The 17379-nt window shown below is 39.6% G+C and overlaps 1 protein-coding gene across 1 annotated transcript in view; it reads left to right on the top strand.

The window, feature by feature from the left end:
* The first annotated feature begins 218 nt into the window (after positions 1 to 218).
* Positions 219 to 17379, top strand: part of LOC109932881 (trafficking protein particle complex subunit 8) — a 73446-nt gene continuing 56285 nt past the window's right edge. Inside the window, exons 1-5 of the mRNA XM_048596222.1 lie at positions 219 to 236; positions 6385 to 6500; positions 7215 to 7365; positions 13418 to 13518; positions 16931 to 17036. Coding sequence (XP_048452179.1) covers positions 219 to 236; positions 6385 to 6500; positions 7215 to 7365; positions 13418 to 13518; positions 16931 to 17036 — 492 coding nt within the window. The remainder of the gene's footprint in view (positions 237 to 6384; positions 6501 to 7214; positions 7366 to 13417; positions 13519 to 16930; positions 17037 to 17379) is intronic.

Here is a 17379-nt window from a genome sequence, read left to right as displayed (position 1 = left end):
AGCACATATGGGATAGTTTTCTGGGCTACTATGTTGAGGCGCCAGTTAGAACTGGGTAGAGACAAACAAATGCAGATGCTGGAATCCAAGGTAGATAAACAGGAGACTGAAAGAACACAGCAGACCAGACAGCATCTGGAGGAAAGGAACAGTCAACGTTTCATGTATTACCCTTCTTCAGGACTCGATGTGGGGTAGGGGGAGCTGCAGGTAGAGGGATGGAGGTGGAATTGGTGGTAAGTATGAGCTGGTTGGTTAATGGGAGGTTTAGAAGTTGGAATGGAAGGGAGGAGGTGGGGAATGGATGGCAAGATTATTTGAAATTGGAGAACTCTATGTTGAGTCCTCCAGGCTGTAGGGTGCCCAGGCAGAAGATAAGGTGTTGTATAGTTCTTCTTCAAATTTGTATTGTGGGTAGATTGGGTATTGCATAAAAAGGAATAATTGACAGTGTAATTGTGTGAGGCCCCTTGGGGGATGAGCGACCAGAATATGATAGAATCCTTCACCAAGGTGGAGACTGTTGTAGTTGATTAAGACACTAAGGTCTTGAGTCTAAATAGAGGAAATTAGTGGTATGAGATGTGAGTTGACTAGGATAAGTTGGGGCATTACTTATGGGATGGTGACAGAAAGGCAATGATGAACATTTAGTGCACATGAATGAACTGCGACAATTGTTTGTTCCTATCTAGTGCAAAATCAAAATAGGGAAGGTGGCCACACCATGGATTACAAGGGATATTAAAGGTGGTATCAGGGGCATACAAATTGGCCAGCAAAAAATAAAGACCTGAGTAGGAGCGATTTAGAATTCAGCAAAGGGAGCTACATCTGTACTTAGCATTTAGTCCTTCTCCACACCCGCACCCCTTATCTAGCATCATACCAACCATTTCCTAGCTAGAATCAGTTCTGAAAAAAGGTCGCTGGACCGAAACGTTAACTCTGCTTTTTCTCTGTAGATGCTGCCAGTTTATCCAGCAATTTCTGATTGCCAGCATCTGCAGTTCTTTGGTATTTTATTTAGGAATAAATGGGCCTCTTTCTGAATGGCATCTGCTAACTACTGGGGTACTGCAGGGATCAGTGCTTAGAGCCCAGTCACTCTCAACATAGCTGACTTCGATGAGGGAATGAAATGGAATATCTCCCAATTTGTAAGAGACATAAAAGCCTGGTGGGAGGGTGAGATATGAGAAGGATGTGGTTTGGACAAGCTGAGTGAGTGGGCAAACATGGCAGATACAGCAGTACATAGATAAATGTGACGTTCTGCACTTGGGGTGCAAAAACAGGAAGATGGATTATTGCTATAAATTGAGAGGGGAATGCGCAACAGGACCTGGGTGTCCTTCTATGCCAATCGTAAGTACGGCAGGCGGTCAAGAAGGACAATGTGTTGGCCTTGAAAGTGAAAGGATGAGAGAATAGGAGCAGAGATGCCTTGCTGCAATTACAGGGTATGTTGAGACCGCACCTGGAATATTGTTTTGGCCTCCTTCTCTGAGGAATGATGCTCTTGCTCTAGAGGGAGCACAGCAAAGGTTTACCTGATTGATTGATTGATTGGGATGGCATGCCTGACGTATGAAGAGAGATTGAATATGTTAGGATTATATTTCCTGGAGCTTGGAAAAATGAGGAAAATCTCATGTATAAAATTCTAACAGGGTTAGATGGGTAGAAGCACTGAGCATGTTCTTGATGACCAGAACTATGGGTCAAAATCTAAGTGTCTGGAGTATAAACTATTTCCCCAGAGAGTGGTGAAACTGTGAAATTCTCTGCCACAGAAAGCAGTCAAGACCAAAACATTGGTTTTGAGAGAGCTTTTTATAGCAGTTGGAGCTAAAGGGCTCAAAGGATATAGGGATCTGATGTAATGCAAAGGCAGGGGGAAAGAGAAAAGTTAAGATTACAATTAATTTGAGCTAGTCTGCCTTGTAAATCAAATGTAGCATTCTTAAAACCACAGTTTGGTGCAAAACCTGACACAGCGCAGGGTCTGTCCACATACCAGAACTGACTCTTACTTCAAGCTTCATTGGCTTAGCTGTGTTAATTCACATGAAGCATAGCTTTCCATGCTTGTTAACTTTACTGTGGTGAAAAATTCTTTGTTGAAAAACATTTTTCAATGTTAATTTTGCATTGAGCGTCTTGTAGTAATAACTTGCAGTCACTAGGTGGTGCAAAAGCCCTCTGCTGCTCGTGGTTGCTTCATGAATTTAAGTCTGAGCCAAGCTCTTCACAATTTCAAAAACTCAAAATTCAAGCAATATGTTGATTTGATGGCAACATGATTAGCTGTAGGCCACTTGAACTGCAAGCGCATCTCTCCATTAGAAAGACAATTGTTTATACAACTTGGGAGGCACCACCAGCAGCACCTAAGGAGCAAGGCAAGGAAGGAGGCTTCCGTACTGTGCTAAAAAAATAAACGAAGCTGTTCCTTTAATTTGTTAATTGGAACAAACGTGCTACATGGGTCATTCAACCCCTTGAGCCCATTCTGCCATTGAGTTAGATCGTTGTTCTGTTTCTTAGCTCTATCTACACGTCATTGACCACTTCAATGAAACTGTGTTTTGTGTGATGTAAATGTTATTTTCTAAGTACACAGCTCCATTAATACATAAGTAGCCCTGCCCAGTGTCAGTCAGACAGCACAGAAATAGACTCTTCACTCCAACTTGTCCATGCTGACCAAGTTTCCCAAACTAAACTAGTCACACTTGTTTGTGCTTGGCCCATATCCCTCTATACCTTTCCTATTCATGTAGCTGTCCAAATATTTTTTAAACGTTGTAACTGTATCTGCATCTATCACCTACCTCAGGCAGTTCATTCCACGTATGAACCACCTTTGGTGTGTGAAAAACTTGCCCCTCAGGTCCCTTTTAAATCTATCTCCTCTCACCTTTGAAATATGTCCCCTTGTTTTGAACTCCTCCACTCCTAGGGGGTGGCTCCCATGATGTAGTATCCACTTATGTGCACACAATTAAATATTTGTAAGCTTCAGTTTTTAAGTGGTGATTGTTTGTGACCTGTTGAATGTTTAAGTGAAGCTGCTACTTCAATATTGAAAAGCTTTAAATTCACCCGTGAGGAATAGGCTTTCTTCCAAATTGCTAGGCTAGTGAAATTGGAACTGGGTTCAAACCTGAGCCTGAGAAATGTGTGTAATTCCGTCATCACTGTGGCTGTGTCACACTGAACCTGTTCTCGAATGCATAGTTCATGCATCTTCAGTGTAGTGAATTAAATACACCATCTTCCTTTTTAGGACCAATATAAAACTGCTGCAGTTTATAGGGCCAGTGCTTAGTTAGACATTCGGGCCAATAAGATCTGTTTATGCTCTTGTACAAATGCAGATTACTGTCAGCAAATGATTCACAACTTATTTTCCCTCTAGTTTAGTCCCACTGCTAAATGAACCTGGTGACTTCTTTCTTGTCTGATCCAATCAGCCACTATAAAGGAAGGTTAGGCAAGATAGCTGTTTTGGTTGACAGAATGTGCTGAATGACTTCATTAAGTGCTGTAAATGTTCTGTTTCAGTGCAAACTGCCAATTGTTGGGTAGGGACCTGGTGTGAAGTTACTGTAAGAATTGTCATCTTTTTGTTACTTTCTACCTTGTCCAATATTTGTGTTTCTCCAGAATGCAAGTGTACCTGTAATCTTTTTTGTGAATAGCACTGCAGCATAATTTTGTTGTGTATCTGTGTCCTCTCTAGGACACAGTGCATTTTAGCGCTTATCAAACTTGTGCTGCTGTTATCTTGAATACATTCAGTTAAAACTGCAAAGGTTGGATTTTTGAGTCTTCACTTGACTTTGTTGCAAGGTGGAAGGTTCAAGTCCTTTGGACTCTTGAGCAGTTAATCGAGGCATTTCTTTCAGTATTACATCAGACATGCTGTATGCTGAATAAAACGTGAATCCAAGTTCTCAGCAGCATTTTCAGGTAAATATGAAAGATTTTAAAACACTTTGCGGAAGAGCAAAGAAGTTCTCCTTCATGAAGTTCCCATTAATATTTGTACTCCATTAACCTCAAGAAGCATCAGGTCTGGCAGCATCTGTGGAGAGAAATAGGAGTTAATGTTTCAGGTTGAGTGACCCTTCCTCAGAATACAGGTTCTGAAATGTTCTGATTTCTCTTCACAGATATTGCCAGACCTCCTGAGCTTTTCCAGTAACTTCTGGTTTTGATTCTGATTTACATCATCCGCAGTTCTTTCAGGTTTTTTTCTCGAGCATCACCTGATCGTTATTTTATTGCATTTATGGGAGCTTACTGTGCTTATTGTCTGAATGTCACCCTTCAAAACAGTGAAAAATAGATTCAAAAGCACCTTTTTTTTTTTTAAATTTATTCGCAAGATGTGGATGTGATTTGTTTCCCATCCCTAACCCTCCTTGGTGATGGTGAGCAGTCTAATCAAACTGCTGCAGTCTACATTGCAGTAATACATGCAGAGTGCTGTGAGCAATGGATTTCCAAAGTTTTAACCCTATTACTGATTTTTGCTATAAAACCTTTTGGGAAGTCTGAGGCTGAGATGCTACATAAGTTGTGGATTTTCTTGTTATCACCCCAAATGTTTTGCCTTTGAAAATTGAGATGAAATTATTAAATAAGCTGAAATGGATATTCCTCTGACTCCTAGTGCTTTTAAACTTGAAATCCGATTCACGTTCTCGTCGTGGTGATCTGAAGATGATGACTACCTCCCCAAGCCTCTCAATAGATTTCACCTTCATTTCTTCCTATTGAGAAGCCTTTCAAGTTAGCGGAGTTTGAAAATTGGCATGTTGAATTACTGGCTAATGCTGACTTAATCTGTGACACAGAATGTGAAGTACCACAACATGCCAATGTGATATACTGCCATAGTAAACTGAAAGCAGCTTAAAAAAATGAATTTACGGAGCAAGAGACTGAACAAAACTGTACTGCAATTTTTTTGAGATTAAAAATCTTGTTCAGCTGATTGCATTTATTTTAAAAACTTAAGCTTGTTGCCCTTATTTCATTTTTAATGGGCGTTAGCTTAGAATATTGGGATTACTACCTATACATTGTTGGAAAATGACACACTTTATCAAAGCTTTTTGCACTCGTCAGGACAATTTGTAAGAATACCAACTTTAGCAGAATGCCAACATTTATGCTGAGTGGAGAGTGCTGATTGATTGGCAGATGGATTCTGGTGGAGGCATGCCATAGAGCTTGCAGTTAATAATGGTTGACCAATCTTTGAATTTTGAAGATCATCAGATAATTGGCTTGAGGAATGAACCAGGAAATGATGTACACCTGTTTCAACTCCACAAAGTAATATATATCTGTGCTCTTTACGTATGCAAAGAACAGAGCCCTGTTTATTCATATGGAACTTTCACTGGAGAAGTGCAAGGCCAACTGATAATCCCAAAGTGACTGTCAGTGAATGTCATCAAAATGTTGGCTACAGTTCACAAGTGCTGGTTGGTTACAGTTAGTAAATTGTCTCTTGGCTGATCGTAATTAGCATTCTGCTGTTACTATTTCTCTTTTCCAACATTTTCTTAAATGGGCAAAGGAGCAAAGAGGCTGTAAAATGTGTAGAACAGGTAATGCTGGTCAACTGCTTTTTTTTTTCCCCAATGGGACCTTTTTTGAAAAGAAACTTGATACAATGCTTTTATGCAATGTTCTGATGCCTTTGGAACTAGCCTGATGTATTGAGATACGGCTGTCCAACACCTTTTTCTGGAGCTAATTGTATCATGTGTTTCTGATTGAGAAATAGTATTTTCATAATGGATAATGTTGAGAAATGGGCATACATCTCTGAAAAGAACAAGGTTTCAATTTATTGCCAGTGTGCTATCTGATGCTGCGTTAATCTAATGTTCCATTTAATTTATTTGGTACTTGTTTGAAATGCACTTCTTTTTTGAAAAGAGGAGGTCTGGAACAGCATGCAAGCCATGAAGGTTTCCTGCTTAAACCGATCTCCAAATGGTTGTTAGTGCCAGTGATGTCAATTTTATAATTAACACTCGAGGCAATGATTCCTCCATTTATTTTGAGACCTATTGTTGCAATGTTTTTTTTTTTGCCACTGCGCAGTCTCCAAAAAGGATTACTTGTGGGCTGCCTGAATGATATCAACTCAATTGCAAGGCCACAAGTGCAGATTTGAGGGTTTGTTGGTTTAAAGGGCATATTTTTAGTTCTGTCACATCATCCTGCAATGATTTGTTTATAAAATTTTTGCCTTTTGAATTGTCGAGGCCTAAATTGATGCTTTACTCAATTTGCAAATTGTTAAAACAGTCCATCTCTTCTAAAACCTCTGGTATGTACTTTTTGTTTCTGCAGCTTGTATCCAGAAAAGGTCTCAGTCGCTCTTTGTTCACTGCTACAAAAAAATGGTTCAGTGGGAGTAAGGTACCAGAGAAAACCTTAACTGAACTTAAAAACGCCAGCAGTATATTGTAAGTATTTTTGGCAAAAATTTTCAGTTTGAATTTTTAAAAAACAACTACAAATTATATCATTATGCAAATTCAAAACTTTATAGTGAAAGGAAGAGTTTAGAATTGGCTTAGTATGGTTTTGATTTGAGGTTCTGTTGGAGAAAATATTTTGTGATAAAGATTAGCAGTGACTTAAAATGAGAAGGATACCAGAGAGGGCTGGAGACTAATTTTGTTACATTAGGGCAAGAAATTGAAGGGTCACAACCTTCAATGAGGTTGAGGGGAGGAAATGAAAATGAGAAGTCTGGCTGGAAAGACATCTTCCATTTTAAGAAACAAGTACAACCAAGTTTGCGAAGATTGATTTAATTTTTGGGTTGGATCTTTCTGATAATCTGTTCAAAATTAGCTATGTTGAATGCCAAGGCGATAAATAATAACTATTGTAGGCTTAAACTTATTCTCTTTATGAAAGAGAAGAGTTTTCCAGAGCTAACCATATAATCTGCTTTTTGGGTATGTTTGAGTACACTGATTTGGTTCTGAATCAAAACTGAGCCACCTTCCTGGGAAATGAGAGAGCCTTGTTTTTACGAGTGAAGAAAGAAATACTCCACACTGGTGTACCTGCGGAGCACTGTAAATTGCCACAGCTGAATTTGACACTTGCAACAATCTAGAGTGCTGAGTTTTGGCTGCTGACTTTGGATTCTGCTTGATCTTCATCAGGTATCCACCGGAAGCTCCAGAGCTGCAGATAAGAAAAATGGCCGATCTGTGTTTCTTGGTTCAACATTATGACCTGGCTTACAGCTGCTACCATACAGCAAAGAAAGATTTCCTCAACGATCAAGCAATGCTGTATGCTGCAGGGGCATTGGTTAGTTCTTAATTACCCAAATGATTTAACCATTAGGTTAGGATAGGATAACTGAATGTTGAGAATATGTACCATGTTTTGAATATTATATACTGATGTATCTTCATACTGAAAGATACATATTGATTTCAAGGAGTGAGTATGTGTCTGTGCCTCTTATCTTTTCCACAGCTTCTCTTTATCCTGGCCTTGCCCCCACCAAGGGAACATCAATAAGACTTTGTGCAGCAGCCATGTGTTTAGCAAATACTTCTGCCAAACTGTTAAATTTCCTTTTTTGTTTTTAAAAGAAAATTACAGCTGAAGTTGCTCATAGTGGGTTTAAACCACGGTGTCACGTTAACTACTAGCAGATTTCACAGTGGGATTGAGCAGATGTATTTTTCATGTTTACAACTTAAAGTTCTTCCAGCTTGAAGCCATAAGCAAGCAAATTTAGTGAATATACAAAAACAAAGTCAAAGCCATGACTATAAAGTGCTTAATTTCCCACGAAAGAGAGCTGAACCATCTGAGTTATGGCAATCTGCAGCATAGATGAAGGCCTTTCAACCCATGTCCACGCTGATCAAAAGCAACCACCTAACTACTGTAATCCAGCTTTCCGGTACTTGGCCCATAACCTTGTCTGACTTGACATTGTAAGTGCACGTTTAAATACTGCTTAAAATGTTAGGAGGATTTCTACTTCCCTTGCAGGCAGTGTTCCAGATTCCCACCACCGAGTGAAAAGGTTTCTAGTCCCATCTCCTTTGATGTTCAATGGCATTATGGTAGCACACCAGCCGTTATCATTGACTGAAATCTAGACTGGGCCAGGTGTATAGAGTGTCTGGGAATTCTGCAGTGGTTAATTTACTTCCTGTTTTCCCCGCTGTCTGTGCCCCAGCTACAAGGTACAAGTCAGGGGTATGAAAGAAATTTATCGTCTTGCCTGGATGTGTGCAGCTCACACCTCAAGCTCTACACCATCCAGGATTAAACCCGCTTGTCTGGCACCACCCCCACAAACATTCATTCCCTCCACCACTGATGCACAGTAGTAGCAGCAGTGTGAACCGCAGTAACTCATCAAAGCTCCTTCAACAGCACGTTTCAAATCTGTGATCTCTCGTGTCTAGAATAACAAGGGCAGCTGATGCATGGGATTACCACCTGAAAGTTCCCTTCCAAACCCCATGCCATTCTGACTTGGAAATACATTGCCATTCCTTCAGTATCACTGGGTCAAAATCCTGGAACTTTCTTCCTAATGGCACTGAGTACACCCCAGGAACTTCAGGGATTCAGGGAGATAACTCGTCATCATCTTAAGCAATCAAGATGGTTAACAAATGTTGGTCTAACTGACAATGTACATGTTACACAAAAGAATTTTAAAAAGTGCATGGTTGGACTCTTTTTGCCTATTGGATAGCACTTTGGAAGAATTCCAATGTAAGATGTAAAGAATTATGGAATAGTAAAACACCAGGAGGCCAACTGATAGCTCAAGCACGTGTCAGCTCTTTTTGAAGACCCATTCAAGTAGTGTCATATCTCTGCAATCCTTCAGGTGTTCTTCAGATTACCTTTTAAAAGCTACTATTGAATTGATTGCCATATTTTGGACCTTCCAAACCTTTACTGTTTTTCGAAGTAGCAAAGGTGCATCCAGTCCTGGATGAACACTTAATCAATATTACAAATGTCTTACCCTCTTAAGGCAAATGTTGCTTAAACTTGTATTCTTATGACACCTTCAATTCTAAAATGAGGTATATGTTCTGCAATCTTGTGCTGAAAAGAAAATTTCTGAATTAGAATTCTTGATCTGTTGAATTTATAATCTGTGTTCTTTTCTCCCTGATTATCCTGCTCTCCAAATAATGAAAACTCAATGGAAGCTGTTTGTTCATTAATTTGCTTAATTTGGTCCTCTTTATTCAGAAATCAACCTTGGACGACTTCTAGATGCCCTCTAATATTCCTATATCATCTTGCTAATCTGGAGATTAAACTGAAGTCACTAGTTCAAATGTGACTTAGCTGAGTTACCCTTCTGATTTATGTTGAGGCTGTTGCTCTGTATCCTTTAATTTTATTTGCTCAAAACAGTGAAGTGTGGTTTTAACAAAGTCCTTGTTTTTTTTATTGGTGGTTTAAACTGCTGCTATTGTTTAGCATTAATGACCTATTTCTGTAACTCTCTTTTGTATTTTTGTTGTCCTTTGATCTGTTTGAATTACTTTCAGTTTCTTAACTCCTCTCCTTGAGCCCATCTGATTTTGGCTAACCGCTTCAAACTTCTTGTCATCTTTGAGCTTTTCACAAAGTGATGAGACTTCAGGAGTATTTATAAAAACAGAACAAGTCAATTCAGAAATTAAAATACTAGATTCAATTAGGGCATGTTTTTAGCCACATCAGGGACCATTGATTTGATGAAGTGGTGGAAGTTGGTACGTACAATTGTGCAGTTACTCCAAGATTTCAACGACGTGCATGTATATTTTAGGATGCCACAGATGAGTAGAAACGAATGGAGCTAAAGGAATAGTTGTAGCAAATTATATCTTTATAGGAAGAAGTGGGAAGAGTTTAAGTCAGCTCGAGTATAGGTTGGGGAGAGAAACGAGTTCCAACCCAACAAAAGGAACAGTAAGAACTTTGCTGCCATATCTTGCATACGTTCATAAAAGCAGAATTGTTAAAGCAAGAGGAATTTTGAGCAAAGCCAGAAAATAGCCAGGTTTTAAAAATATTTGCTTTGATTTGGTTCCAGAGAAGGACCTTCTAAATTCATTCATGGGATGTGGGTTTCATTGGCTCGGTCAACACTTATTGTCAATTTTGAATTGCTCACAGGGCAGTTGAGTCAACCACATTGCTGTGGTCCAAAGTGACATGTAGGCCAGATGAGGTAGAATGGCAGTTCCCTTCCCTAAAGGATATTAGTGAACCAGGTGAGTTTTTCCAAAAATCGACAATGGATTCATGGTCATCATTAGACTCTAATTCCAGATATTTTTTGAATTTAAATTCTACCAACTGCCATCGCATGATTCGAATCTGCGTCCCCAGAAGGTTACCTGGGTCTTTGGATTAATAGTCCACTGGTAATATCATGAGGCAAATGCCTCCCCATATCCGATATCTCCTCAAATCTTTGCAATCTATGTATAACTGAAGTTGTCCTTTAGCTCTGATTTCAGTCTGGTGTCTTGAGCTTGCATTGGGCAGTCCTGCAGATGTTTCAGTATGTAGTGTATTGTGATTACTTGTAATTTTGAGGAAAACCCTACAGAGGCTGATATTTTTGTTGTTCCAATTCCTTGGTTTTTAAAACCAACCTCAGTGGTAGTCAAACCAAGAGCTTCTAGAGCAGTGGAGTAATCTCTATTATCTGGTCATCAAAATGCCTCTTCCTTTTTTTTTCAAACAGTTACCTAACTCCAATCTTCCTCCACCACAAGCTGAGGTAGCACATCCTAGATCTTAACCATTCACTACTTTTTCTAGATTTAAAAAAAAACCTCATCACTATTAGTTCTACTGTCTGTCGTCTTTTCATCTTAACTCTGATTCTTGCCCCTGCTACTAAAGGGTGCAGTTTCTTGCTGTTTACTCTGTTTAGACCCATCATAATTTTGACTTAGTAATTTTGTCTGAATAAGAGTGGCCTCCAGCTTCTCCAACCTGTCAACATAACTAAAGTCCCTCATCCAAGAAACCATTCTAGTACGTTTTTTTTTCTGCTCTATAGTAGTTCTGTACAGTCTAGTCATAGTTACCTTCTGCCAACTCATCATCTCCATGAAAGGAAACAAAAGCGCATCAGAAAGGAATTTGCCTCTTACGTTGGGCAACACTCTCGATTTTAAGCCTGTTTCCTTTGGTTGTCAACATAAGAAACATGTAAATAAATAGTTTTCTGTTGTGCATTTGCTCCTGTACTGCAACATCTGAGAGAACTCGAACAATGTATGGAAGGAAACACAGGTGTGTCTTGTGGGTTTTATTTTTTGTTTAGGTTCATTGCACAGAACTTAGAATCATAGAATTCCCTCCAGTGTGGACGCAGGTCATTTGAGTCCACACTTACCCTCTAAAGACCATCCCACCCAGACCTTCCTGAAATCTATCTCTACTTACCATGGCTCGTCCACCTAGCCTGCATGTCTTTGGACAGTGGGAAGAAACTGGAGCTCCTAGAAGAAACCCACGCAGACATGGAGAGAATGTGCAAACTTCACGCAAATAGCTGCTGCAGGGTGGAATCGAACCTGGGTCCCTGGTGCAGAGACAATGGTGCTAACCACAGCTTCCATGCCACCTGTACCTCTCCTTGGGTAGATGATTCTTGCTCAGGGTAGCAATCTGACTGTTGTAACTGCCTGGCTATCTAATGCTAAGCATATCAGGTCTGCTGACTGTGGCATGTTCCAGGAGGATGTACAGAATCCATGTGCCAATGGTGACTCATGTCAGTCTTGCTTTGTTTTTTGAGATTGGCTTGTCTGTGTAGATGGGATCCCTGCCAGTTGCGTCCTGCTGGCCAGGAAGATGATGGAAACGTTTCTAACTCTTAACCTTGAAAGGGAGTGTTCAGCCATTTGAGTGCTGCCAGGTTCACCACCATCCTCCAATTACTATGTTCCCATGGTTTGACTGGTTAGGCACAGGTTCCTGGCTACAGCTCCCAATGAATCCACACCACCTGCTATGTGGCTTGCCCGTTACCTCTGGATAATTGGTAATTGGTAACATGTTAGAAAGGTGATGAACTTGACTTGTGTGTGAATTAGATTAGAGTGACAACACGTTACATAGTTAGCCTTACTTTCTGACCTATCTTGATCTTGTAGTAAGGCTAGTCTAAATGGCTGGTGTTGGATCTGGATGCAGTGGGTAACCAGGGTGTCTTGTCAGCTCTGTGTTCCATAACATCAGTGCTGACCTGTCTTCAAGACCATTGGTTGTTAAATTGCTCTCATCTGACATGGGGTAAATGACCTCTTTCTTGGATATGTTGTTCTGTGAGAAAGTTATTCTGTGTACTTAAGTGGACCAGGATAGAGTTGAATCTCATGTCTTGCATGGGATACCTTTTTTTAATAGTCGCTTTAATCTTGTAACCATGGGCAATTTACCTTTTTTTTTGAAGCTCTGGCATTTAGTCACTAATTATAATTTTGCCTTTCTTTTGGAGAACACTGAATAGAATGTCTGATTAATTTAGTGGTCACAATCCTTCATGGTGGTACATTTGAACATCATTATTTTGAGTATTGGTGGAAAAATGTTTTTGTCAAAGCTTTTTGTATTGCATTCATCCGAACATTCGTAAAGATAGCAATATAAAGCGGAGCAGCATTTTATGCTGTATACAATAAGTGGTCATTCATTGGCAAGGTAGAAATGTTGCTTTGGAGAATGCTCCAGTTAAATTGACTGTAACTGCCATACCATTGTAAATTAATAATTGTCTGATGCTCAGTCTGTAGGCCATATGATTCACCACTGCTCGGGATGTATCAAACAATGTATCCTTTTTGTTTGTGACAAGCAAGGTACTGACTGTATCCAACTGTCCCATGCTCTCGAGTCAGACTAGTGTGCAGTTTGTGATTCTGTGATGGGACAGTATTTGTTGATTGTGTGCTCAGAATAATTAACTGCTTTAAGATTGTTGGACTCGTACTGTGACACACCAGTGTATACTGGAAGCTACATGTTAGAAGACATGATCCTATTGTTTTTGGATATAAAGAACGTGTACACTTTATACCTGGTTTCTGGTGAACCTTCCTGATAATGATTGCAAAATGAAAAGCTTGAACCATGTCTTTCTCAACACTACAACCAAACAACTATAGTTGCCTAAATAATATTGATATTGCATGTGAGTTTTCTATTTAGTTGCATATTTTTACTCCATCTCAATGTATATAGGATATTGCCTTTAAAACCTAATTTTGAAGTATATATTGTCAAGTTGCTTTGTAGAAATGCTGGATGTTATAGTACTACATGAATAATGCTTCCTTTTTGTGAAATTTTAACATCAAAGGAAATGGCAGCAGCATCAGTTTTTCTTCAGTCGGGAGCACAGAGGCAGTATCCCAGCCATTACATGGAGACAGCTATTCAGACGTACAAGGATCTCTGCAAGTATGTGGCATCTTGGTCAAGTCACTTGGGAATTAACACAAGTTGGGAAGGAAGTGGAATTTCTAATACTGCACTGATTTGCGGCTGTTTTAAGGCTAGGAGCCATTTCTGTGTTTGGTGTGAAGCCCTTCCTTCAGGAGAATGGGAGGAGGAGTTGGGGGCTTAAGCAAGTGTCAAAGAGGACTGATCTTGCAGAATGGGACTTCAGTTGTTACATTATTATGAATTTCTCAGCTGCGTGCAAAGAGATGACAATGAAGCAGACGGTTTTAAGGTTTAAGGATTCTTTTGAGGATTATGACTTCTGTCGTGCTGAGAAAATGATGTAATTATAGTTGGTTTTGTTTTCTCATGAAATATTGAAATTAAAGGGGCTGTAGATTTTTCAGGTAGCAGTGAATTGCTATGGTTATAATTTAAGTATATTCATACACACAAATGCTTAAAAGTAATAATGAGCCCATGTAGTTAAGACTTGAGTCTATATAGGATCAGTGCCAGTGGAAGGACATTGAATCTATGAAGGATATAGAACAGATGCACGCAAGCTTCCTTCTTATGGAAAGGAACATAAAAACTTTATTTGTGCACAGCCCAATGTGAAACTGAGGCTTCAATGAAAGATTCCATATTTAATTCCAAGTTTTGGTTGAGTTTGTTTTAATTGTGTTGCTGCAGTGACTTCCATGCTCATGGACTAATGAAGAATTATTAGTTGGGGTTGCAGCGCTCAAACTCTCTACTAACCCTTTGTGTGAACTTGTTGTAAATGTTGAATTGGTTTGGAATTGGCTGCTGTTGCTATGCACCTGACCCCTTGTCAAATGCGCTGTTTGCAGAGGTTCTTATTTGACATGAGTTGATTGAATGAAGATTGGAATGAAAATTAGTTTTGGGTCATTTGAGTTTTACTGTGCATCAGTCCTTTGGAGAGAGGAGAGAATTTGGCTTTTTTATTCATTCATTGGAGGGGAGGATAAAACTTTAATTTTAGGTCTCGGCTGTAGAAAAGGTTAGTGCTGCATACGTGAACCCAAATTGAATAATTTGCTTGGGTAAGAAGTGTTCGAAATCAACGCAAAGTATGTTTTTGTCGTTAGTAGATTAAATAACTATTACATTTTAATTTGTTTGAATATTTGGTAGACTGAATACAGTTACAATTAGGATTAGTAAGGTTGTGGATGGGAGTGCTAGTGTGGAACTGCATAAAATCTGCAGGCTATTTGAGTGAACTGGTTATGGCAGTATTTATATTCTACAAGAGTTTTTCTGCTTGCCCTAAAAACAGCCCCAGCCATCGCTTGCATCTCTCTCTCTCTTTTTTTTTTTTTTTTTTTTTTTTTCCTCCTACCTCGTGTGTTTCAAGCTTCCCATTTAAAAGTATCATTGCTATTTAGTTTCAAAGCCAACAGGCTCACCACTTCCTGTGCCTTTTCTGGACTCATCTGCAAGTGAAAACAGTTTCACTGCATCCAACCTGTTTAACTTCTTGTAATTTAAAAAAAATCTTCTGTTGGGTCTTCTGTCGTCTCTTCCCCCAAATAAAGAACCCCATCCTAGTCAATCTTTTCAGTCATTACATCCTCATGTCATGTTCTTGTAAATCTTTCCTGTATTTTCCCCAGTGCTTCAATACCCTTTGCACGATGTGAGATATGACAAGTGTTATCTAACCAAGATTCTATTTCAGTTTAACACTGGCTGTTTTTGTATCTTGTAGCCCCAGTTATTTTATGATACCAGGAAAGATTGGAGAAATTGGACTTAATCTTCTCTGCTCCAAGGAGAATGAGGTGTTCGAAATTGTGAACAATTTTGACAGGATAGAGAAGGATTTTCTGTTTAGGGTTCTTGTGAAGGGTTGTGGGTGAGGTCGTTGACTTGTTCGCCGAGCTGGCTGGTTATCGTACAGATGTTTCGTCACCATGCTAGCTAACATCAGTGTGGCGTCTGAAACTTTGTTCTACTCCGCTTGGTATTTATATGATCTGGTCTATTAAGTCAGGTTGTGTCATTTCCAGTTCTATTCTGCATGGGTTTGTATATAGGGTCTAATTCCACATGTTTGTGAATGCACTACCATGATTCCTAGTGGCTGTAGAAGTGGTAGCGCACAAACCCATAGCCACACGACGACAAACACTCTCGAGGACCAAAGACCCCGTACCCATGACATGAAAGACCAACGTAGTTTAAAAATACCTTGCAATGACTGCAACAAAGATTTACCTTGGCCAGACCGGAAGGAAACTAGCCATCAGGATACATGAACACCAGCTTATCAGCAAAACGACTTGGCGAACTTTCCCTTTATCTCAGTGCCCCCCCCCCCGAATAATTGTCCCAATTAAACTGATGGCTATGTGACCATCCTAGCTCAAGCCAACCACGACAGGGGGATTCCTAGAGGCCTGGTTTTTAAACCGTAATGCAATCAATAAATGTGGAATTAGACCCTATATACAAACCCATGCAGAATAGAACTGGAAATGACACAACCTGACTTATCAGACCGGATCATAGGAATACCGAGTGGAGTAGAACAACCAAGCTTCATCGGAGGAGCTGGTTTGTTATTCCGCAGACGTTTCATTACCGTGCTTGGTAACACCCTCAGTGCAGCCTCTGATGAAGCGTCTGTGTGTTTTCCCGCCTGGTTTTTAAACTCTGGGGTCCGTTGCGACCCCATATACATTACACTACGGAGGAAACCCGGAAGTGAGGCAATCCATCGCAACAGACCCCAGAGTTTAAAAGCCAGGCGGGAAAACACACCGACGCTTCATCAGAGGCTGCACTGAGGATGTTACCAAGCACGGGTAACGAAACGTCTGCGGAACAACAAACCAGCTCGGCGAGGCAACCAACCTCAACGCAACTATCACGTAAAAGGAGAAGTAGCTGTATGTTTAAAATTTGAGATGTGACTTTAGATCATTCGACTTCATTGGTGTTGCATTTAACATTGAGGAAGAGTGCAAGTTGTCTGTTACAAACTAGTTAAATTGGAACAGTGTGGAGTGTAGCTTGACTGTAAAGATTCACTTTCTAACACCAGTAAATGTTAGTCTAATATGGCGCAGTTGGATGCAGATTCAGTCTGAGTTGTTGCTGAAATTAGTCTAGCAGTAGGAAATTATTTGGTAGAACAACCATGCTTTCTGATGGACCATGTTGGCTCAACAACTTTTGGTTTTTGTTCTGTCGCAGTATCCCGCATAAGACACTATTCAAGGACATTTAGGTGTGGAGCTTTTCCGTCTTGTACATCTGATTAGTTATTATCAAGCTCATTACTACTTACTGAAATTCAGCAGTTGCTGTGAGCTGCAAGAAATTTTAATATTTTGGTTTGGTTAATTAAATTTTACTTGGAATTTATTTTTTCTTTGTATTTATTCCATCTTAGGAACTTGGTACTTGCTGAAAGGTGTACTTTGCTAAGTGCTGAAATTTTAAAAAGTCAAGCCAAATATTCTGAGGCTGCAACTCTGCTTATCCGGATGACAAGTGAGGTAGGAAAAGTTGAAATGCCTTGTATTTGGTGTTGGTTTTGCAATTAAGTTTTTGTATGTTCTGAAAATGGAGTCTTTCACAGATGGAATGCTTTTAGTGAAACTGAATTTTTTTTTAAGAATCAATTTCTTTTTAATTTTTTTGTATTGGCTGTTATTATTAGCTAGTCGTTGCCTATATAATTGATGCATAAGTGAGATGTGAAAAGTAAGCCAAATGAACTGTTGGAAACATGATCTATGAATTTTGTCCATGTGCCATTTAGTGCATTATGCTGCTACATAATTGAAGTGCAACACTTTGTTAATTGAATTGTAATTCAAAGAACACTGAATCATTCAT

The sequence above is a fragment of the Rhincodon typus genome, chromosome 4 (assembly GCF_021869965.1).
Source record: "Rhincodon typus isolate 14 chromosome 4, sRhiTyp1.1, whole genome shotgun sequence".
NCBI classification, from domain to species: domain Eukaryota; kingdom Metazoa; phylum Chordata; class Chondrichthyes; order Orectolobiformes; family Rhincodontidae; genus Rhincodon; species Rhincodon typus.
The sequence above is the reverse complement of the archived record's forward strand: the minus strand, read 5'-3'. Positions and strand labels throughout refer to the sequence as shown.